Source organism: Rhyacophila brunnea, unplaced genomic scaffold, assembly GCF_057557595.1.
Source record: "Rhyacophila brunnea isolate RB1 unplaced genomic scaffold, BYU_Rbru_1.0 scaffold_3, whole genome shotgun sequence".
Lineage (NCBI taxonomy): Eukaryota > Metazoa > Arthropoda > Insecta > Trichoptera > Rhyacophilidae > Rhyacophila > Rhyacophila brunnea.
The window spans coordinates 26,743,065-26,767,178 of NW_028232965.1; the positions used below are offsets into that span (position 1 = coordinate 26,743,065).

At 32.2% G+C, this 24,114-nt stretch overlaps 2 protein-coding genes across 3 annotated transcripts in view; one reads left to right on the top strand and one right to left on the bottom strand.

Moving 5' to 3' along the window:
- Nucleotides 1-24,114, top strand: part of spg (dedicator of cytokinesis spg) — a 158,776-nt gene that overhangs the window by 16,319 nt on the left and 118,343 nt on the right. For both annotated transcript variants that reach the window (XM_085952372.1, XM_085952373.1), the window contains exons 2-4: nucleotides 3,775-3,858; nucleotides 9,725-9,918; nucleotides 14,384-14,532. In XM_085952372.1, the coding sequence (XP_085808498.1) occupies nucleotides 3,775-3,858; nucleotides 9,725-9,918; nucleotides 14,384-14,532 (427 nt within the window). The remainder of the gene's footprint in view (nucleotides 1-3,774; nucleotides 3,859-9,724; nucleotides 9,919-14,383; nucleotides 14,533-24,114) is intronic.
- Nucleotides 19,540-24,114, bottom strand: part of Inx3 (innexin 3) — a 52,470-nt gene continuing 47,895 nt past the window's right edge. The window contains exons 4-9 of the mRNA XM_085952439.1: nucleotides 23,832-23,954; nucleotides 22,405-22,500; nucleotides 21,486-21,596; nucleotides 21,193-21,329; nucleotides 20,679-20,826; nucleotides 19,540-20,208 (exon numbers count right to left, since the gene is read on the bottom strand). Of these exons, the coding sequence (XP_085808565.1) occupies nucleotides 20,023-20,208; nucleotides 20,679-20,826; nucleotides 21,193-21,329; nucleotides 21,486-21,596; nucleotides 22,405-22,500; nucleotides 23,832-23,954 (801 nt within the window). The 3' untranslated portion in view covers nucleotides 19,540-20,022. The remainder of the gene's footprint in view (nucleotides 20,209-20,678; nucleotides 20,827-21,192; nucleotides 21,330-21,485; nucleotides 21,597-22,404; nucleotides 22,501-23,831; nucleotides 23,955-24,114) is intronic.

Below are 24,114 nucleotides of genomic sequence, written 5' to 3' on the forward strand. Positions count from 1 at the left end.
AGTTATTTACTAAATATTTAAATGTGGTATTGGTTTCATAAATAAATCTAGGTACCTACAGTGGTAGGATTACATTGAAAAATGCCCAAATGGTCTGTAGGTAGGTATATTCAGGTCGCGGCATGAAACTGAGCGTTCGTCCAGCGTATGCGCAATCGGCGGAGCGGTGAGCGGCGCGCGCAACTCAAACGTATAACCGTGTGTGAAAATGTTCGTAGACAATGTCTTTTTTTTGTTATACGTTTAAGTTGCGCGCGCCTACGCTGGACGGGGCCTGAATTTCGATGGTTTGTAGAAAATGAAAAAAGTGTTAATACGTTATGAAATATGCAATCTTATTGCGAACAGTTACCGCATTCGAAGTTAAGAATTAACTCGCCATGACGGTCTTGGGGGTGGGGGGGGGGGGTTCTTTAAAATAAGTATTATATTTTTAAATAGTCAATTCTATGTACACACATTAACTTAAATATTATAATATACATTGGAGGTTACTCAGACCATTCCATTGTTTTAGGTAGCACAAATTTTTAACTAAATTGTTAAAACACATGATTGCTAATAATATATTATAATCTTATTATTATCCGCCGATTGCGCCTACGCTGGACGAACGCTCAGTTTCATGCCGCGACCTGAATATACCTACCTACAGACCATTTGGGCATTTTTCAATGTAATCCTACCACTGTAGGTACCTAGATTTATTTATGAAACCAATACCACATTTAAATATTTAGTAAATAACTATAAAATGAGTTTATCACTTGATATTAATAATTCACATCATATAAAGATTGCTTGATTGGTTAACCTAAAATAACAAATACCAATGACAAAAATAAACCTATAGATTACTAGTTAATTGGCCATTCGATATAATTAGCATGTTATTTAAATGTGAGAATTAAATAGTAGATAATTAAATGCTTTGCGGTCAACAAGTTAATGAATATACTATTAGGTACTTAGGTATAACTCCATTATAATAGTTTTATAACAAAATTGTAAATACTGATGAAGTAATATTCTTATACTTTTAAATAAACCTATTTTTATAATTTATTTTTCAATTTATTATATTTTTTAATATTTATTTTTAACATATTGTGGACATTACAAATTATAAGTTTAAGACGTTCACAACATGACATTTAGAAACAAAGAAATATAAAACAGTATCACATAAAAAAGAGATAGATTAGTATAGAGATAGATAGTATGTTATTAAACAGTAGAAATGTGTAAATACAAAAAATATAAATTAGATAGGTACAAGGAAGTACACCGGATGAGTTAAGCAGACCCTATTTTAAGAATTTATAAAACAACGTCCACCTATACTCATCCTCACGTAGGTGGAATATAATTATCAACACCCGAAGCAATATCGTTGAACATAGTTATCGCCCTCCCAATTGGCATTACCAGTGGCAGGTTGGTTCTGCACCTTGGGAGAATGCTATATAGCTATCTGTGTCAGTCAGTAGTCGGTGTGTTATAATTAGGGCCCGGATTTATATGCTAGTGCATGTTTTGTTAGGGTGTATGCACAGCGATGAGAGTTGCACAGAAATCTGTTTTGAAAGGCACAGAATCCAAAAATAAAATTTTATTGTGCATATAAATGCATATTTGAGACGTTAGAGCATATTTGAGACATTAGTGCATATTTCATAAATAGATGCATATTTTAGAGCGTTTGAATTTATAATTTTAGTTTTTTAAATTATTTTATCGAAATATAACTAAGTTAGGAAGGAAGATAGTTTAGATGCACTTGCATTTTTAATGCCATCTCCGAGCTGTGGATTTATCAGTGAAAAAAGTGAAATCAACTCGGGCACTATTATTTAAAGTTTGCCCAAGTGGACGTTGAGAGGTACTTTTCCGCATATAAACAAAATACTGACAGATACCTATGCGGAAAAATTTAATGCCAGAGCATAATATTGAAAAAAATAATGTATTTTTTTTCGGGCAAAAAACAGAAAATAGTACGAGGGTGGGTCAATAAGTCCTTAGAAAAGCCGACAGGTGGCGCGACTAGTACTGTAAGCGGTTTGTTTTCATGCAGCGGCACTACCGATTCAGTATGCTGCGAAGTTTCAATCAGATTGGTCGGGTTGTTGTGTGTTTCTCGTACATTTAAAAAAAAATGGCTTGTGGAAAATGGAAAAATGGAAAATGGAGAAAATTGAGTTTAGAGCTGTTATTAAACATTTTAATATAAAAGGGTTAACAGCAAAGGAAATAAAAAATGAGTTGGATTTAGTTCACGGCATATCTGCTCCTTCACTTGCAACTATTTATAACTGGTTAAATGAATTTAAACGTGGTCGTACATCAACAAAGGATGAACCACGCTCAGGACGTCCTGTAGAGGTGACTACACCAGAAATGATCAATAAAATCCACGATATGGTGTTAAGTGACCGAAGATTAAAGTTGAGTGAGATAATTGAGGTTACAGGGATCTCAAAAGGTAGCGTCATTTCTATTTTACATGACAAATTGGGCATGAAAAAAATTTCTGCAAGATGGGTGCCGCGTTTGCTCACAGTCGACAATAAATGCAATAGGGTGGTGGCCTCTAAAGCCCTGTTGTCGCTCATGCAACGCAATCCGGATGAATTTTTTCGTCGCTTTGTGACTGTAGATGAAACATGGACACACCACTATACTCCCGAGACGAAAGAACAGTCAAAGCAGTGGATTGCGAAAGGCGAACCATGTCCAAAGAAGGCGAAAATTGTAAAATCAGCTGGTAAGGTTATGGCTACTGTATTTTGGGATGCACGTGGAATTATTTTCGTTGACTATTTGGAAAAAGGAAAAACAATAACAGGGGATTATTATGCATCTTTATTGGACCAGCTAAAAAACAAAATTGAAGAAAAACGGCCTCATTTAAACAGGAAAAAAATCCTCTTTCATCAGGACAATGCCCGTGTTCACACATGTTTACGATCAATGGCTAAAATTGAAGAATTGAAGTTCGAATTGGTCGACCACCCACCGTATTCGCCAGATTTAGCCCCCCAGTGACTTTCCTTTTCCCAAATTTAAAAAAATGGCTAAGTGGACAACGTTTTTTTTTTTCAAATGAAGAAGTCATCGATCGGACAAATGCTTATTTTGAGGACCTTCCGAAAACTTATTTTTCTGACGGCTTAAAAAAATTTGAGAAACGTCTAACCAAGTGTATTGAGCTCCAAGGAGATTATGTTGAGAAATAAAAAAAAAATACAAAAATAAAAACTGTTTTAATGCTTTTTTCTAAGGAATTATTGACCCACCCTCGTATTTAGGAATAGTTCAGTGTGTCGTTTTTGTTTTTGTTTTTTAAGTTATGTTTGGTTTACATTGCATTTATTATTCAATTGTTTGTAGGTACTTGTGAAAAAAACTATTTTGAAAATTGTAATTGATTAACTTTATATTCTTTGTTTGTGTTTTTTGTTCTGATATCGTATTATGTTGAAAATGATTAACTAGTTATTCGATTTTTTGTCAGTAATATTGGGTAAAGTGGGTATTTACAATTTTTTCCCGCAAAAAATTTCAATTTTTAACTGCATATTTCTTCGGTTTTAGTGCATAATTTATTGATTTTAAGTGCATGCATATAATCATGTTTTTTGTTGCATACAAATCCGGGCCCTAGTTATAATCATAGAACGGTTATAATAATGTATATTATCTGCCTATTACCCTTTTTGTTTTTCTGTGCTTGGAAGATGTGTAACTTTCGTTTTTCTTTTCTATTTCCAGCCGTTTATAACTGGCAAGGCGACGTTAGATATGGGCTACCGTTGGAGATTGGAGACTCCGTCGAGATACTCGAAGAGTATGCAGGTGAGGCCATTCTTTAATTATTATGAACAATTAATTGCATGAGATTTTTTATTGACATTGCAGAACGCTACAGTTCTGACCACAAAATTTGTCTGTTCCCACGCTCGAACTCACAAAATATCGATAAGACAATATGCGTATGATGATAAAAATATATGGATTCATTTCTTTAATAATTGGGTATTATATTAAAGTAAATGGCAGTATTATTTATCTTGCGTTATATTTATATCCAACTTACTCTCACTGCATAATCATTAAATACATACTATATAAGTAATTATATTAGACTTTGTTGACAATAAAAAGAACTTTATCATTTATTGTGGTTTCGAATAAAATTTTGTAGAAAGTGTTAATTTCCAATAAATTATCACTTCACAACTACGCAGTGTTGGTTTTTACGAATTAAAAAAATATATACGATCTGAGACCGTTATGTTATGATATGAAGATGCATATTATGTTCTTTTTATAAAACAAACTGTCATTTATCATAATATTTTTAAGCCATAATATCATGTCTTCATAATATTATTTTAAACTGAATGTACCTACTAATGTTTATTCTCATAGGTGTATAATATTATACTGTATGTAGTTAGTGGGTACCTACCGTCACCACCGTAGTAATGCACCGTATTTGTAATAAACGGATACCTTATTACGATCGGGATAACCAGTGACGTCACGTGGCGTAGGCACGCCATGCATTGCATAGGTGCGGCAGGATGAAGGAGCAAATACAAATTGTATTACAATTTTTGAGAGCAGTGAACGACTTCATTTGATAATGTCGACATCTTAGTGTATTAATCGAAGTATCTGCGTGTGTCAATTTAAGATTGTTTGTGTATTTGTTTGTCAGCCGAAATTAAATTACAAATAGGTAAGTAGGTAGGTACCAAGCAAATTAACACACAATTTGACACTAAAAACAAAATAGGACAACATTCTAAGTCTGCTTAAGGGTAGCACTTTGCTTAGGGATGTTACTGGGTATAACTGTTTGACCTAAATATGTCAAGTATCTCGGACCACGGGTAGCTATTTGAATTTGTTCGAACCTTTTGTCAGTGACTCCATGTTTACCCCGTTCGCTCGTGGTAAAACTACTCAATGTTTTAAAATGTAAAACCACGCCATTTTGTGCTCTCCGGATTCCGGTGAGGTACTTGATGATGGTCATGGCTCTGGCCGCGTATTATTGCCAGCCCTACTAGCAGCGCTCATTGATGTAGTTTTTGGCGACCTCATTTCAACGTCTCCCATAGGTACATAGCGCATTGCCGAACTATACTTATGTACCACTAGTAAATCGCTGTATGTTTTGGCAAGTCTTACATCGGAGAAAAATGAAAAAAATATATTTATTGGTTTAAGTATTTAATAGTTTTAGTAAATATTCCCCATTGTTGGGATATTTTTTGTGATTTGAGCAGTGACTTGATTTTAAAATTATTCACATCCTCCTCCCTGTCCAAGAAATTGTGGCAATTTTACGTAAATTTGTAGGATAATATAGAACACTTTTGATCACTTTCGATAAGAATTTATTTGGAAGTGAGATAGAGAGCCGTCAGTACTGTACCTAATATTAGTAATATTTATCCAGTCTTATAGCGGCAGGCTCCATGGTAACATAGGAAGCACAGGAAAATGCCACAGGAAGGCATTTCGTGTCGAAAGAAAGACGTATTCAAATTTCGAATACCAAGTATCAACAGCTATCGAATCGAAAATTTTACTAAGTAACTGAATTATTATTAGAAAATCTTCCTACAGCGTTTGATTTAACTTATTAAGCTACAATATAATGATAAAAATAACTATGAAATATATGTAAGTGTTTTTTTTATCCGAAAAAATCTTTTAAATATATTGTTGATACGTATTATCAATAAAATGTATTTATTGCCGTTTTTACTGTCACTCCCATTACAACTGTTTTATTCTCAGGGTATACAGCTTGTGACTAGAGGTTGTGATCAAGTTTTTTTTCCAGAATGTCTTGATTATTATTTCTGGAGAAACAATCAATGAGCATCTCGAAAATATAATATAAAGATTTTTTTTATCAGGATTACATAAAAAAATAAAATTCTGATTGAATTTAATTTTTTATGGAAGATGACATTAAGATAACTTAAGTACCTAGTTCACGTTGTCATATTATTGTCGTTCTGAAATTGGGTGTATAGTTCGTAATATCTATCGATATAAATAACTTAAATATCGTATAATTATTAGAAAAAAAGTTTGTTTTTAAAACCTTTATAATGGAGTTCTACCACGTAAACGCCAAATCAATTAATATGTAGGTAGGTACAGTATTCCTTAAAACCTATAATACCTATAAGTACTGTTATTTTTTCGTATTGAACCCTTCAAAATAATACCTAAGTAATATTTATAGTTGGATTATTATGTAGAATCCAAATTATAATATACTCGTAATATTATGTGCTATTATTAATTATTATACATAATACGGTTGGAAACACTGGTTACAATATATTATAGAGGACCTTGATTACAATATACATAGGTACACTGCTCAAGAAGTGCATAAACCTTTTTATGGCGGATCATAGCACCGCTTGTCATTTACGGCTTAACCCCTGACCTGTCTTCTTACGCGAAGTTTATCTTTATGTATCATTTACTATTAAGTACGAATAATATAAAATAATATTATTTAATATCTAATTATTTATATCGGCATATTAATATGCTTCTAAACAACAATCTAACGGATATAATATATACTAGGTATTGAATATGATATTGATAATATGCATAGAAGTAGTTAGGCACTTACCCATTTCGTTGTCAAAATGCATTTCCGGTCTCTGATCATTTTTTAATTTAATTTAATCAATGAATTGCATTATGCAAATTGATAACAACGCCTATGCCGTATGCATATGAAAATGCTTAATCAAACTGCAATGTTTCGAATATATTGCATTCTTATTGAAGCGAAAGTTTTAAACTGGCCTGTGTAGTTGGAGTCTTGATATAGGATAGTTTTGGCTAACCGACTACTTTTTTGATCTCATTTATTCGACCTCTTGGAGAAATTAATACATCATTTTGAAAATCCATAGAAAAATTAGACCATTTGGGAATAGAACTCACATAATTTACTTTCCGGACGACGTGTTTGTGAGGTTTTTGAAAATTATGTATTTTAAATAATAAAAAATGTTTTAAACAACATTAATAATTTTATTATCTCAAATTGTTATTAATCTCTGTATTAATCACTTGGATGCAAAGATAAATAAGTCAGCACAAGTTGCATTTTATGTGAGTGTTCCACTTCCTCACATCTCGCTTCGCTTTGTAGAAAGCGCGAATCGACTTCGCAAGACAGAGGCATTTTTCCTTGCCAGTATCTGCATATAAGTACTCACAACTTGAAATCATTTTCGTTTACATACCGAGTAGATATGATTAACTGACTATAATGTGGTCCCAATGGGCTGGACGAATGATTAACAAGGTTACTTAAGTAGGTACCTACTTCATAAAGAATATCTGTTAATATCCTTAATTATGTGCAGGCTCCCATACATATACATCGCTTTTAAAAGCGAATCTGGTGATTACTTTTTTATATCATACTTGTCTTGATAATGTCTGTTTTGTAATTATGGGTCATAAAATAATTTCTTGTCATGTGGTTATGTAAACTAATTTAAATTAGTTGGTTAATTAATCTTGAATGGCCACGAAGTTAAAAATATATTACATCATTTTCATCCTAGAGCTGGAATGCAAAGTTATGAAGCATACTATACTCTTAAGTGGCAACTTTACTAAGGATTGCAATACCGGACAGAACTTTCAATCCCAATATTATGGGATTAGTATTTTTTTAATTCCGGATTTATCATAGTAATTTGTACTTATATTCGGTGAAATAATAACATCAACAATTTACTTTTCATTATATTGCCCATTATTATGTAAGTACTTCGTCGTACTCCTTACTAAATAGTAATGTTACTATTTGAAGGGTGCGCTAGCACCCCTCCTGACTGTGCGTGCCGTAAATGTTGCCAAAAATAAATATGTTTTTTTCATTGCTTGAATTTGTCTCGTGGCACATAACCAAATCGCGGGAAGTAGCAGTCTAGGTGTAAATTTTGGAGACGGTTCGGACGGACATTGAGGTTTGAAGGTCTCCTCATGTTCGAAACGTCCCTGAAATGTACATCTAGGTTGCTACTTCATGTGATTTGTCGTACTGTCTGATGAGTCTTGATTAAATATTAAACATGTCAATAAACTGAAATGTCAAGAGGAAGCTGAACTTCCTTGGAAAAAGTGTTTGGAACTTTATGCAACCTAGATGGCTCGTGGCGAAAAAGATACAATCACAAACTATACGCATTGAATAGTGGTCCCCTGTCGTGTCACACGGGAAAGTGGGGCGACTCCGTTGGGCAGACCGTGTCTCAAGTATGGAATACCTACATCTAACGCTAACCACACAAGAGGCTCTTCAATATAACTACCAGGAGGTCGGGAGACCTAAACTACTGATGTGGTTGGACAGTGTAGAAAAAGATACAGTATATCTGTTGCTTAGACAGTAAAGGCAGCTTACGGCATACATACGGGAGTGAAGACGTTTCCCGTAGGCGGCCAGGGCCCGTAGTTCCGATGATGATAATGAATCTAATTTTATTCGTATTTTTCGTGGTCATATATTATGTTCTAATAATTTATCAGTGATTAGTAAATAGGTTTAGTACTATCCATATAGTTCGTTATCGTTTGCACATGTATCCTTTCTACCCAATTTTCTATTTTCTGATAATTTGCCACCCTCAATCCGAACGCTTAATGTCATATTACAATTTTCATTAAATAAGCATCAATCCTCAGGACGGTGTAGCGATATTTTTACAGACTATGCCAGGACTTATCCTTTCATAAGAAATCTTATTCAGAGGATGTGGAGAATGAAGATGAGTATTGGAGTGTCTGTCACAAGCATACATTCAAACTGTACGATATAGATTTTTTTTCCGACCATGTCCGATCCTAATAGGATCATATTATGGGCCACCACAGAGTAGAAGTTTGTATTAACAGATTTTGTTTTTTACGAGAAATGGATGTCAGCCACTTGCTCAACCTATTAGGTCCATACCTTAAGTCGCGCGGCCACATGTACACAACTGTATACTTGATAGTTTTCTTGATTCTGGCGATTCATCCATCATAGGTATTCATAAACTAGTTATAAAGTTAAGTTACATATAATTAAACCGGAGGTGGAATCAACCATTCCAAATTTTATATTTAAGCCGCCATTTTAAATATTTTATGACTAACTTTAAACACGATTGTTTTATATGAATTTTAATGACATTGAGGACATTTTATTTCACTATTCACTTTTTGTAATAATTGTATGTTAAGATTTTTGTAAAAAGACAATATTTTATTTGCGGTTTTTTGCAATTATCTCAAAATTGCGGAATTGAAGCAATATATTAGTATCCGTAGTCAGATGGCAAAATATGATGTCCTTTTATTTGAAAAATTGAGTTATGTATACATACCTTCAGACTCATCTCAATAAGATTTACAAGATATCAAAATATGGCACGTCTAGGTCTTATAGGTTGGGAAAAATAAGCTGTGTCAATATGTGATATGTTCATTGTAGGAATATCTTTCGAAGTTTAAAATTGCTCTTCTGAGCAATTTAAAAAAAACGGACATATCGTGTTTTGCCATCTTACTACAGACACTAATAGCTTCAATTATAATACATATAACTACGAGTATATTATGGCTACCGACTGTTATTTATGCTGTATTAATTTGTGTGTCTTATATTTAGGCTGGTTTCGCGGAAGATGCCGCGGTGCCGTGGGGGCCAGTGGGGGAGATGACTCCCCCCTGGGAATCTTCCCCGCGAGTGTGATCCGTGAGGCAGGAGCTACAGGCGGCTCGCCTCCAGAAGCGGAACCTCTGGTTGCTGAAACTGCCGCCGTGCTCAGAGACTGGGGCAGAATATGGAGGAAACTTTATGTGGTGGGTACAAACTACCTATTGTTATATTTCATATCTCAATTATTATTGAAACTAGTAAGCAGGTTTACTATAAAATGTCGTATCGACTAACTGTAGTGGATAAAAATATTTATGGTGTTTATAAGATGTGTTAAAAATAAGACCTTCTTTCCGTTCTACAATTTGCGCGGAAAAAACTTTTTATGAACATTTAAAAAGTTTAATATGTTTGAACTTTTTATGTTTTTTTTTGTATTCCGCCGCAGATAGAAAAGATGTGCTAAATACTGTCAAACAGGCATGTATATGTTTGGGGAGATTTTTTTCAGTATTTTATTAAAAGTAACTCAAATGTGTATGACGTAGAATGTCCAACCTATATTTAATTTAAATATATAAGTATTGTTTTTAAATATAATATATTGATAATTTTAAATGAAAATTGTTCTTAACTGAGTCAGTATTTACTTGGTAGAATTCAATTTTACAAAACGATATTATACATTATTATTAAGACTACGATGAGACAAGTCTTGATAATAATATATATGGCACATAACACTATATTTTAATAGGGTAAGTATGTCTACTTACCCTATTAACATGTTTTTTTAATTGGCTCTACAATCCTTTGATTTAGAGAGACAAGAGGTTGTTTTACGTCTTACGAGAAGTGTATGTTAGTCATTTACTAAACCTATTAGGTCCAAACACATATTTGAAAAACAACATGTGAATTTTTGCCAAAGCCGGGATTCGAACCCGGGACCCACGACATTATAAGCCTGACGCGTAACTGTTCAGGCATCGAGGGCGTTATGTTACAGTACACTTATAAAACATAAACATAATTATGATTCAATGTAGAGGTTGTTACCGAGAATTCCCGTTACGAGAATCTTACTTTCGAGAGATCGTTGATGTGAGTTTCGAGAATTCGAGAAATTGTCGCAGTGTATGTTGGAGAATGTATTTAATTCAGTAACGAAATTATTAATAAAGAGGGAATTTTCGTTTTGGAAGGAATGTGTAAAAATAAAAAAGTAGTCGACCTAATCTTGCGAGGAAATAAAAAAAACTCACATCTTTCATTCTAGACGGATTTTTGTTGTTGTGATTCTGATTTCGAGTGGAAATCGGGAAGAAAGTTAAAAAAGAATATTATCTTAAGAGATTTTTTTCGAAATTTCTCAAGAAATCAAAATGTCCTTTATTTCGAGAATTGTTTGATCTCCAAAATCAAAAAAGTTTAGACATCACACGCTTAAATTCATTGCAATATAACTTGGCGAAGAATGATTTTTTTCTTATTTATGGAATATGGTAGATATTTATAATATTATACATATTGTATAATATATGTTATACCTATTACAAACTTAATACCTATTCAACATAACAAAATGTGTTATTCGCGCAAAAAAACATTATGCTGCAGCTAATGTTTATAAAGTATTCCATTACTTGATAAAGAGTTCAATAAGTACATTATATGGTCCAATGGTCAAATGACTCATGGAGATGAAAATTTATTACATTTTGTGTGATAATAGATGTATTTCCAATTTTCAAACAAAATGAATCATTATTTAATATAGTGCCGATTATTAATTATTAAATATGGGGGTGTTAAAAAATGGTGTTGAAATATGAGGTGTAGGTTTTGAATTTATTGCTTTTTTCATTATTTTTTGAGTGAGTGTAATATAAATACTAAACTAGGGACATCTAGTGACGGAATTACGAAACTTGAAATTAAATACTAATCACAGAAAATTAAAATATTTTAATTAATCAGTAAATAAGTAGGTACCCATCAAAGATCAATAAGAATTCAAATATCAAATTACAGGTTTAAAATGGCCAAATTTGTGATCTTTTCTTGGACCGATTTTGTTTATTATTATAAGTTTGTTATGATACTTTTTAACAATGAAATGTAGTTTAAATAGATTTTGTAAAAAAATTGTCAAAGTTATTGAAGGAAAACATGCAAATATGTGTGGAGTGAGCAAAAAAATCAGCTGCAATGTGAATGGTGTTGAATGACAAAACGCTGAAATCATTAATTTTTTCATGTATTCATGCTTATAGTCTGCCATGCAATCAACATTATTTATAGGAATACTGTACTTTTTGAGGAGAGCACCAACCATGACATACATCATGTCCACACCCATTGTCGACGTTTAGGAAGGAGATCCACCTGAAGTTTATCCCCCTGACAAAATGCTCCACATTAAAATTGTAATTAGGTATAGTTAGGAATCAAAGTACAGTACACTTTCAGTAATCCGCCATCTCAAAAATCAGACAAGTGTCCAATTAGTGAAAACGTCAGATTATAGCGCATACATACAAAATAATATGGTAAAAATGATAACAGGTATAGGTAAAACATTCTACAGTGGCACCATAGGCGATTCGCGCGTGTATTGAATTGCTTGCGACGATGCCTGTTTCAATGCTAGCAAACAATACCACTACAACTGCAGGGCGCATTTGCCGTACCCATGGTGCCACTGTAAAACGATTTACCTATACATATTTCGTAAAAATAGTTTTTATTGAGAAATTTGTATTAGCAACTATGTAATGGTTTTCTTTATAATCAAAATCAAGTAAGTATTAATTATTAAATTATACATATTAAATAAGCTAAGTTTATTCCTACATGTATTAAACCATGGGCGGCAAACCAATATTGTACATTTTAGCGATGTCAGTAAATGAAGCACCGCTATCTATCTTTTGTAAAATTTCCAATTTTTGTTTTAAAGTTAATGTGTCATGTTTACTCTTTTGAGGAGTCTCCATTTTGTTAACTTATTCAAACAAAGAACTGAGAGAAAACGATAATATTATTGACTCAGGTTAAATTTAATGGTCAACGGAGCTGGGCTAAACGGCGGACAGCTCATAAGAGTCGTAAGTCATAATATTGGCACGCGGCGAACTACTGAATTTGACTTACGCGTACCGGCGGATTATAGAGCTTGATTTTGTGCTTTCGACCAGTAAAAATAACGGCGGATTATAGTAGTTGTCGGATAAGCATGCGGCGGATTACTGAAAGTGTACTTATATGTTTTTCGGGATGCTGAATTTAAGAAAAGGCTCTACAGCGATGCTGTAAGTTTATAGGACGAGATATTCAACATACCGACCAAAATGACTGCTGTGTTATTCTTTTTTAAGCTGATGTATTTAATGAAAAGTAAATATACAAATTTTTTATATTAAGTAAGAGATGGCTCGTAATAAGATTGTCTAGTAAATGAGATGGCAGCTATTTTTAACCTACAGAAAAATAGTAAGTGACTGTTTTCATTGCGATGGCATTCATTATCCACAAATGATTCTAGAGCTGAAAGACTACATCTGATTAGCAGAAATAGAGCCAAAATGACCTAAATTTGATAGAACATTTTGCCAGATATCAGTAGCGAAGACTACAGGTATGCTGTGGAGATCCGACATAAATAGTGCACACTTCGTTAGCCACACTTACTTACATATTATTTTCATTCAACTTCAAATACAAATTGTAGATGGTGTTGGTTAGTTTTTAAAATTCAACAAAACCCTCAATAATTGGTAAAGCACATCGCTGCAAATTCAGTGGCTACGGGTTTGAATCCCTCCGGGCGTCGTATTGTTTTTAAAGATTTTTTCTAGTAGATGTTTTTAAATTATGTACAGGTATTATGGTTTGGTTACGCAGAGCTTAATTGAATTTAAAAAAATATCCAACGCCACCTGCAATTTGTATTCTAAGAAAGCAAAATATTTAGAAGTAGGTACGACTAACAAAGTATGCACTATTTATGTCGGATTCCCACAGCCAACTTCTACTCTTCGCCACTGCCAGGTATCATACCTAAGAAACTGATTACGACATTATTGTGTGAGGGCAACTTTTATATTTCATATTAGATCACATTTACCTATTGTATGAACAGTCCACTTACAGAGATTTTTCAACTTTTGTTAACTTATTTGTAAACGCATGACTGTTTTAACATACAATTAACATAATATAGTATTTAAAATGTTGTGATTGGAAAGTATTTCTACAAATATTTGGTAGTTATAATTTTGAAATGATGAGTACCTTAACTGATTTTATAAATTACATTATCTCTTGAAAATGCCCTGTCGAGTGAGTATGAAACGTTAAGGAAAGGAAGAGAAATAAATGGCGACAACCCAAAAATCTAAAACAGTTTGAGAAATTTTAATTACCACTATTGTTTAATGATATTATTTAAATATGAGAGTTTTTCTAAGGGGATGATTTTTTTAATATTGTTTATTTTATTTAGAATTTTAATAAGAGGCATTTCAAAAGTTTCATGCTTTATATACAGAAGGGGACAATATAGGTATCAGGATATAATTATTATAGTATGTATTGATTGGAATAATGGATTTGTAAAAATATATTCTATTCCTTTGAGTATGTATTGTGATATGTTATTTGCAGGAAAATGAAGTGTACCGTTTCCAAGCAGTGAGGAAAGTGATGTGTGAGCTGTTGGCTGGCAGGCGATCTCTTCTCGCAGGCGCACTTCCAAGAGGTCCCGCCGAAGCACTTAGAAACCAAATTGCAGCAAAGCTTGATTGGGGCAATCGGTAAGTGTTATTATATATTTATAAACAACTGATTTTAAGGGTTTTTAGCATTGTATATCTTCCCATGAAATGCTATCTTTTCTGTATTTCCCAAAATATAAATATTTTATACTATATTCTACTTTAATCTTTGGAAACTGTAATATGTAATTGGTACCTAGTTTTTTTTGTTACAATGGAGACTCAAATGTTAATAGTGCTCAATAAATATGTAAAAATTTTTACTATAATCATTCAAAGAATTCATTCATGCTATTTTTTTAAAACTGTCAACTTTCACCACAATACATTAGTGGCGAAGACTACATACTAGGCGATTGCCTAGTATGTAAAGCCTACCTTCTTATTAAAAATAATTTTTGATTGCATTATGACGTACACTTAACACAAATTACAAATTAAATAAAAATAATTTAATTTGCCTGGGACATGTGTCGTATATGTAAGAAAGTAGGAATGCATTATAAATGAATACAGATTACAGCACATCAGTTAAAAGTTTAAAACAATACGCCACGGCGCGACATATGTCTTTAACAAATTTGTCTAATTATTTGCGCGGGAAAAGTGATGTTTTTCTGTATAAACTTTATGTCATGTGACCTCAGGATGTCTGGAGCATTGCATACAAAACGATAGGCTCTAATGCGTAAGCCTAAATCTCTCCGTATAATAATATTATTAACCTATGTGTCACGATATTACTATGGTAGTATATGACAGCTGCAGATTTTTAACGACACACGTTAATTGTAGAGCGAACTTTTACTACAATCGCTGTAATACTGATAATTTGTGGCGTAGTATTTAATAATTATTCAATGAATTGTCACTGTGTATTTAATTTTTTAGATTATGAAAATCAATCGAAAACAGCTAGTAATTTTGAGTAAATTCAGATGTGATAACCTGTGAAATCTGTATGTGCGGCCTGCCGATCACAGCCTCATAGAGCGAGATAACTCGCTGAAGGCATAGAATCAGTTAACTCATTCACTGCGGACCAGTTAATTATAATTTAATTACCACATTTAAATAACATGCTAATTGTATCTAATGCCGACACAGCAGTCTTGTCGTCAGCACTGTATGAGTTAAGTAAAATAATTAATAATTGAATAATTAAAAAAAAAAAAATCTATGACATTCAATCACATATAAATAAATATAATTAAGTAGGTACCTACCTACTAGATTGTTTTTAAAAATAAAACATAATTTTATCTAATGATTTTGATGTGTATAAATGTTTAGGAAAATACTTTAAGCTCAACGTGTCGTCAAATCTCATTAGTGTATACCAATGACATATTAAATGGACAACTCACTTCATATCGGCGCGCACGAAAAATTGTGCATGAAAGTCATTCACAGATGTATAGGTAGACGTCACGTGACCATATGACGTATCCATTTCCATTATGCGATACAAGCTTCGAGAATTTATAGTAATATAACCTTTATTGTAATGGCGTATTAGTGTCATTATTCATTTCGTTAGAAACAGATTCTAGGTTACTTATGACTTCTCGGAGATTAGACGCATGTGAGCCCAGCGCATCACAGGCGTCTGTCCAATGGTTTCTGTCATTCAATTGTATTGAATATCAATATCTTAAAATGGCATTTTATCAATAATAAATAATACTGAAATGAAAAGTGATATCCCATCTTTCTTGGAGTGCATAGTAGATTTTTTTTTACAATTTTTAACTAGGCACATTGGCATTTTGTAACACAATAATAACGGCGGAGTCGAAACCTGACAGTCAGAAATTTTGTATGGGCAGACCCAGCGGTGTCGCCAGACCGCTTGCAAGCAGAATGTTCATTTGAGCGTAGGATACCGATATTAAAATATGAATTTCGCCATCCGGCAGACCCGACACAAAGTGAGTGTCATTTTATTTTCCAGATGCTTCGTCCATATTAATGTCATTGGTGTATACCTATTCATCTGTAGTAATATGGTATTATCTTCTTATTTCCTGTAAGTATACCTGACAAGTGTGTTCTATTTCTCTGATCTCCACAGCCTACCTCGTTCCAAAAGTCGCCCTTCACCACTGCAATACATATTATGAAATTATTTATATATGACACGTTTCCTGCAGATAATTTATACCTATATGAATATAAATTATTGATACTGCTATTTATAAAGAGAGTTACTTGATGTGAGAAAACGATAGTTGGTAAATTAAGTAGAGGGGTTTTTGAATCATCAATCGAAAAATAATGGAAAACAATTGGGATTTAAAATTACATGTTTTATAGGTAATCAAAGTAAAGAGTGTTTTTTTTAGAGGTATAGAACTTTAAGCTGGCAGCACTTTTTTAATTGGCGGCCATTTTGTCAGCTGTTAAGTGATTTATGTTTAGTTTGGTTTGGCATTTCAACATGAATAGACTGACGCCTGAACAACGCTTCCAAATTGTGAAAATTTATTTTAAAACAAGATTGCCGTTGATCCCGATTTTCATAAGCGAGTTTTGTTTAGCGATGAAGCTCACTTTTGGTTGAATGGATACGTCAATAAACAAAACTGCCGTATTTGGAGTGATGATAATCCTCAAGTGTATGTTGAGACACCGTTACATCCAGAAAAATTGACTGTTTGGTGTGCTTTATGGGCTGGTGGAATAATTGGTCTGTACTTCTTTAAAAACGATGCTGGCCAGAACGTTACAGTCAATGGTGACCGCTATAGAGCCATGATTACTGACTTTTTTGTTCATCAATTGAACAACCATGATGTGCAGGAGCTGTGGTTTCCAACAAGACGGCGCAACATGTCACACAGCTCGTGCCACAATTGATTTATTGAAGGAAACGTTTGGTAACCGCATAGTTTCACGTTTCGGACCCGTGAATTGGCCTCCAAGATCGTGCGATTTAACGCCGCTTGACTATTTTCTGTGGGGATATGTGAAGTTGCTAGTCTACGCCGATAAGCCCGAAACGATTGACCACTTGGAGGACAACATTCGCCGCGTTATCGCCGATATACGGCCACAAATGTTGAAAAAAGTCATCGAAAATTGGACCTCCAGATTAGACTACGTCCGAGCCAGCCGTGGCGGTCATTAATGCCAGAAGAGCATCTTTCGAATAAAGTAAATTTCATGTCAATATAAAAAGTCATCTTTGTTTTATTCCATTTCAAAGTTCTATACCTCTAAAAAAAACACCCTATATTAACAACAATCTCCATGTGAACAAAACACGTGTCATATATAAATTTATTGGTATCTGGTGAATAGCAATTGATACTTCTAACCAAGGATGTTAAACACCTTTGAATTAAACCCTATTTTCCTGTCTTACTATTTTGTGAAAATTTTAGTCTGTAGTCAGCTTTCTTTCGTAGAAATAATTTAGACGGCAGTTAAATGAACTTCCACTTACTACGTATTGTCATAGCATGCGGTTGATTATTCTCTTGAGTTACCTACAATATCTATTCAGAAAGCTTACAGATTTATCTAAAGTTCGTTTTCTAAAATTTGTTAAGTAGGTACCTTAATTATCTTTGTTATTTCCGATCTGTCTTGTATACTAAATATTCACTAAATTACACATATGAATTGTTTGATAATTTTTCTGACAGGTGGATAAGAAAAATTCTATTGGTGTGTAAGTATATAATCAGTGTGTAAAAATATATTATATGTTTTTCATAATATTTAAATCTCATGGGGCATAGATAGAATGAATAAATTAATAGAGTTGGGTATATTAAAATCCTGTTTATTGATAAAATTGAAAAATACACAGTTTGTTTCATAAGTTCGTTTGAAGGATATGTTTTTTTCTTAACAAATGCACCAATCTATTTTATTAAACCTATTACAATAAAAAAAATGAATAGAAAGAGTCTGTTGAGTATTTATTAAAGATCTAAGTGAAGCAGTAAGCATTTTGAGTGGACTCGAGTTATAATAGCCCGAAGAGCTTTTGCGCGTATAGTCAGAGAAGCTTTTAAATGTTTTCGAATTCGTTTTTATTTTTATAATATATACTAATTTTTACAAATAGGATTGCACTTTTAAAGAACATCCTATGGTTTTTCGTCGAAATTTTCAATACTTATAATTGCCTAAAAGTAACGAAATGCACTCCATTCTTATGCAAGTAATAACAAGTACTTTAAATCAATACTGAATCGCTTAAATTCTAAACTGTTGTTTAAAAATAATTTAATGTTACAGTTAACATAAATTTTAATATGACAAAATAAATTGTTCTACCATGCTTCATCATGACATTGCATTGACTGGTCAAATGGATTCATCATATTTAATGCCTGAATATTATTTTTATGCATTTCACAAATAACACAGACTCGCTTACTAAATACTTATACGTATATCCTAAACAATTTATTTATAAAAAATACAAATATCTCTCTTTTATAATCTTAAACAAATACAGCACATAATATTTAATTGGTCCGAGGCAAACAGTTCATAACATAGATGATGTCAAATTTTACTCATAATATACAGGTAAAATTTGAATGGCAAACTTCAAAGAAATACGATAATATAATACAAATTTATATGTATGTATTTACTATACTACCGATAATATTTATGATATACATAAAGTTAATTTTGAAATAAAAAGGCAGCATTGTAATGTAAATCTTAAATTTAAAATACATTATTTATTTTGATTGTTTTATTATAATCATTAGATAGGTACACGAAAATGAGAGATTTACACTTTCTGCCTAGAATGTAAAATTATATAAATATTTATAATATAAAATCATAAAAACTGATAATACAGTAAAATAATCGTTAGAAAAAGCCTTAAAATGGAGATCTATCTAAAATGGCAGAATGTTTCATTAAAACATTTTAAAGATAATATTAATTTAAGATACACAATATATTTTCAAGTATGTAACACCAATTCGATTGCCCTTCATTTTTAACTTCCTTCTCTTCATATAAATTGAATACCAACAATATTCAGAATGTTTCAAATATTATCGTTTTGGTTAAATTTAATTAAACTATACAAATTGCATTAACGGGGAATGCTATTTTGTATTTTGTTGATACAGAGGCCAAATAATGTACAAAAGGTATGCATAGAACAAAAGTTTCTATTACTTACAAAGTATTTTATGAAAAATCATTGTGTAACATTGGAATGCTTTATTTCTTGGAATAAGTAAAATGTTTCAATTACACATTAATGTTTTGAAAACACTGAAAACATTCACAAAATAATAAAAAATCAATTTCACAAACACTTCAATATCCAGAAATTAAAAAATCTTTCTTTCATCATTTAATTACATTAAAAATTCGTTACACTAAATTTCACACAACATACACATTAGGAAGTCAGGGGTACATCATCAAATGTAAAATAATTTCATATAAAATTGATATTTTTTCAATTTAAATATCCCGAATCGCTTTTTAGTTAAGGATATCAAAAACTTTGAAAATAACCTAAATGTTCAATAAGTCTTAAGAGTCGGTTTCTTTCGAGTACTTATCTACATCGGGATATATTGGCACCATTTCGACAGTAGACGGCGCTGACGGCGGACTGTTGTCCATTTGAATGCGTCTCGATAGTTCATCCAGCACCTCCCCAAACACCAAAAGATTCATATTTTGGCCTAACAAATGAAGAAGTAGGAAGTCTCCCACCTGTAATGAAAGAAAATGAATATTTATTTTCCATTCAAATAGCATAATTGGCAGTCACAATGTAAATGTTCTATGTATCTACGTAAGATGTGAAAACAATTACTCAATGGGTAAGTACTTACCAAAAAGATACCGGGCTACTAAATATACATAAATTTTGGACATTGCCTTTCAATAAATACATTGGAGTAATTGTATATATTTGATTTTGTGCTGTCACCATGTATTTTTCCTTCTCTTCCGTTGTCTCTCAGAATGGCTTCCGAAATGAGCACGAAAAGTCAAAGAAAGAAGGAAGAATTCACAGTGTTACCAAATACAATAACAATCAAGCTTTATAAAGTCTCAAGTAAAAACAATTGAAAACAAAAGTTTGCTTGACGTAGTAGTACTTTACTTTGACACGCTGTTTAATTATTCCACATCTTTACTTATTACTAAGGAAACAAAATATCATATAATGAATATACCTGAGTTTTTTGCACAAGCGCATCAACTCCGGCAGGTGTCCCAAACCGGAAGCGTCTCTTGAGGATAGTTTCCCGCGTACTGGGAAGCATCACTACAGCCGCGGAGTAGATCAATGCCAGGCCAGATAGAACAGACAGAATTATGAGCCTGAAATAAAAAACATAATAATTAGTATAATACATAATATTATGTACTTCCAACATTTATATTAGTTTATTATGGGAATATTTTCAACACACTCTCACTTTTTTTAATGTGAATTCAGCTAATTTAACACATTATCGATTGCACATAAATAGTGTCAAACATAAAATGGCTAGCGCCATCGCCATCAAATAATAATCCAATAACTACTTCTAAAATACATATTGTAGTAAAATACAAACTACGAAATGAATAAATACAGAGAAAAAATAACTCGGTTGTGAGTGATTGTTACTCTCTATTTCACTCTGTTTAATATTGATTGCAAGTTAGGGTATAGAATCCACCTGACTAAAAAAAATATCTTACCAGAACCACAAAAATATGTATATCTTCTCATTGAGAATGTTCAATGCCAATACACAGAGGGCGTCATGTTTCTGGATAGTGCCCGAAGCTCCGAACTTATGGAACGTGCATTTTGTGATCCTCGGAAATACTTCAATCTGGAAAATATTAAGTATCATAAATATTAATTAGTTTTCAAAAATAAATGCTAATGGAAGAAAATACAATCACTACACACATTCTATAAATTATAGTGTTCTAGGTTAAATTGCAGACTTTTTTCAGATATTTTAAATGTATTTTAAGATAATTACCATCGGGTCAGTTCTTTGTTCTTGGTTCATATTTGAGAATTTCACGACATCTGTTCCATATGTTAAAAATGCGCCACCCAAGAAAAGGTCAATGAAGAAAATATTTCCAACCTGAAAATATTTAAATAATTAAATAGATGGCTCTACATTGTTAATTTATTGTTATACAAATCAAAAATTATTGTAGTTATGTATGATGAAATAGTATATTCACTCCGTTGTTGGTTAAATTGTATAATATCTCGTGATTAAAACAGATTTATTTTCCAATTAGATAAAGGATATTTACAAGAAGTAAATGTATATTAATTTTGGATATTTCACACACATCTAAAGCTGTCATCAGCATAATAAAAGCATTGTTATGGAGCATAAAAAAGCAATGCAGGGAAAACACAACATCAATAATTTAATAACACAAATTCTTACCCAAAATTTTTATTAGTGGGCAACATTTCCGGAAAGCTGTCATGATAAAAATTAAGATTGTAATTTCATAATAATGAAGAATTTTCAAAGAGAAATTACATTTGATCTAATGATATATCATGGCAAATATTATCACCTATTTACTTATGTTGGAAGCATTATGTAAATGTAAACATGTAATGTTTTCACAAGATAATGTCATTAACTGCAGATAAAATGTATTATAAAGTACTGTTTTATTTGAGAATAAAATTCATGGGTAATTCAACTATTTCTCCTAAAATGATTCAATTTAAAATATACATACAGTCAATGTAGTATTGTTGTCTATTGATACACTGTTGGAAAATATATTCAATATTTCATATTGATGATTTGCTTTTAAGTTGTCATTAGGGTATATTCATAAATTCGAGAATCTAGTTTCTAATTACCTACGTACCATTGGAGTTAAGAGTTAGGGTACTTTGTAGAATAATATGATACTTACAGCGTTAATGAAGTTGAGAACTTCACAGAAGAAATAGCCAAATGAGTAAACGTTGTGCATGTGTAGAGTCTCCACCATGTATTGAACGAGACGATTCTGAAACAGATGTTAAGTGGGAAATTATCAATTGAGGACATTTCGTTTTCAAGAGATTATGATTCCCTAGTTGCCAAAATTACAGCGCTATTATTAGAATGTTACCAATCTGTATGGCCAAGGTTTGTTTCTGTAGATACTTAAAAATATATATATTACGAGTATTCAATACAATATCCAAGTGCCACACATACACATAGTGAAGATTACAATTATTTTATTATATGTGCCTGTTTTAAATCATCATCGTGATGTGATAACAGCACCACCTATGATATGATACTCAAATATTGAACAAATGGCTTCAGGTTGTTTGAAACAAATTATTTAATGTTGTATGTAAATTCATAACAGTAATTATCAAAGCCGGGAGTTTCCAAATATAAAACTGAATAAATTCGATTTCATAAATCGGCACTATTCTTTTCGTGTTAGTCTTGGTCACTGATAGGGAATCCAATCCCGAGCCAAAATTCTGATCCCGGGATTTCGGGATTACAATTTGACAATCCCGGGATCCCGGGACTGGTCCCGGGATTGACATATTTTTCCATTGTTAATATAAAATTTTTATATTTACAAATAACATTGATAAAATCGGTCAAAAATAAATCTAGTATAATTTATACTATTTAAGACATTTATTGTTAATATTGTATACGTTCAATCTTGGAAATACACAAGTTTAATGGAGTAAATAATATTTTAATATAAATAATAATGTGAATTTAATATGAGATTGTTGTTTCTGATAGTAAAGACATAATGAATGGATTAGCGAGATTTAAAATAGTAAAGCAAATAATCATGGCGTACTTATGGCCTTTCCGCTTCATAAATCTAATTAGTCAGCCAAATATGAAACTGCCTAAAAACGTATGATATCATGGTGGAATTACTTTGTTAAAAGTGCGAGGCATTGTTTTTTTCCAATCTTTCTCATTTTTAATAATTCATGTTAACAAATAAAATGAATCGGCAACCTACACATGGGTATAAATCAAACTTTATTCAAACTCAGTTTATTTCTAATGTAATTATTTTTTATTAAAAGTATTTTTTCTGTTTTATTTTCGCTTTTATTTTATTTTCCATAAAAATTGATATAAAAATCAATCCCGATATCCCGGGATTATGTTTATCAATCCCGGGATTCATAGGTATCGAAAATATCTCGGGATCCCGGGATTCGCGATCCCGGGATTGGAATCCCTAGTCACTGAGCTACATAATCTACTTTGGAAGAATATTGTTTGTCACTCATAAATCTTTATTTTAAAAAGAAGTGATGTGATGCTTTGGAGAAATGAATGAGTGGATTGTGTTGGTACCTGGCGTTCTTTTCTCTCTTCTCCAACTCCGACGATGGTTCCTCGCATGCCTTCAGAGATCATCCGAACCTTGCCTTCTTCCCAGTTTTTCCAAATCCAATGCGGGACGTAGAAAAGAAGACCCTAAAATATTACAAGAGTCTTTTAAATAAAAATAATAGAAACATTGAATAATTTGTAATCTTACATTTTCAAGAATAAATAATATCCTAGCTGAAAAGTTTCGAGTTAGGTAATAATGAATGTCATTTTTGATATAGAAAGATTTTCTTCTTTATCTTTC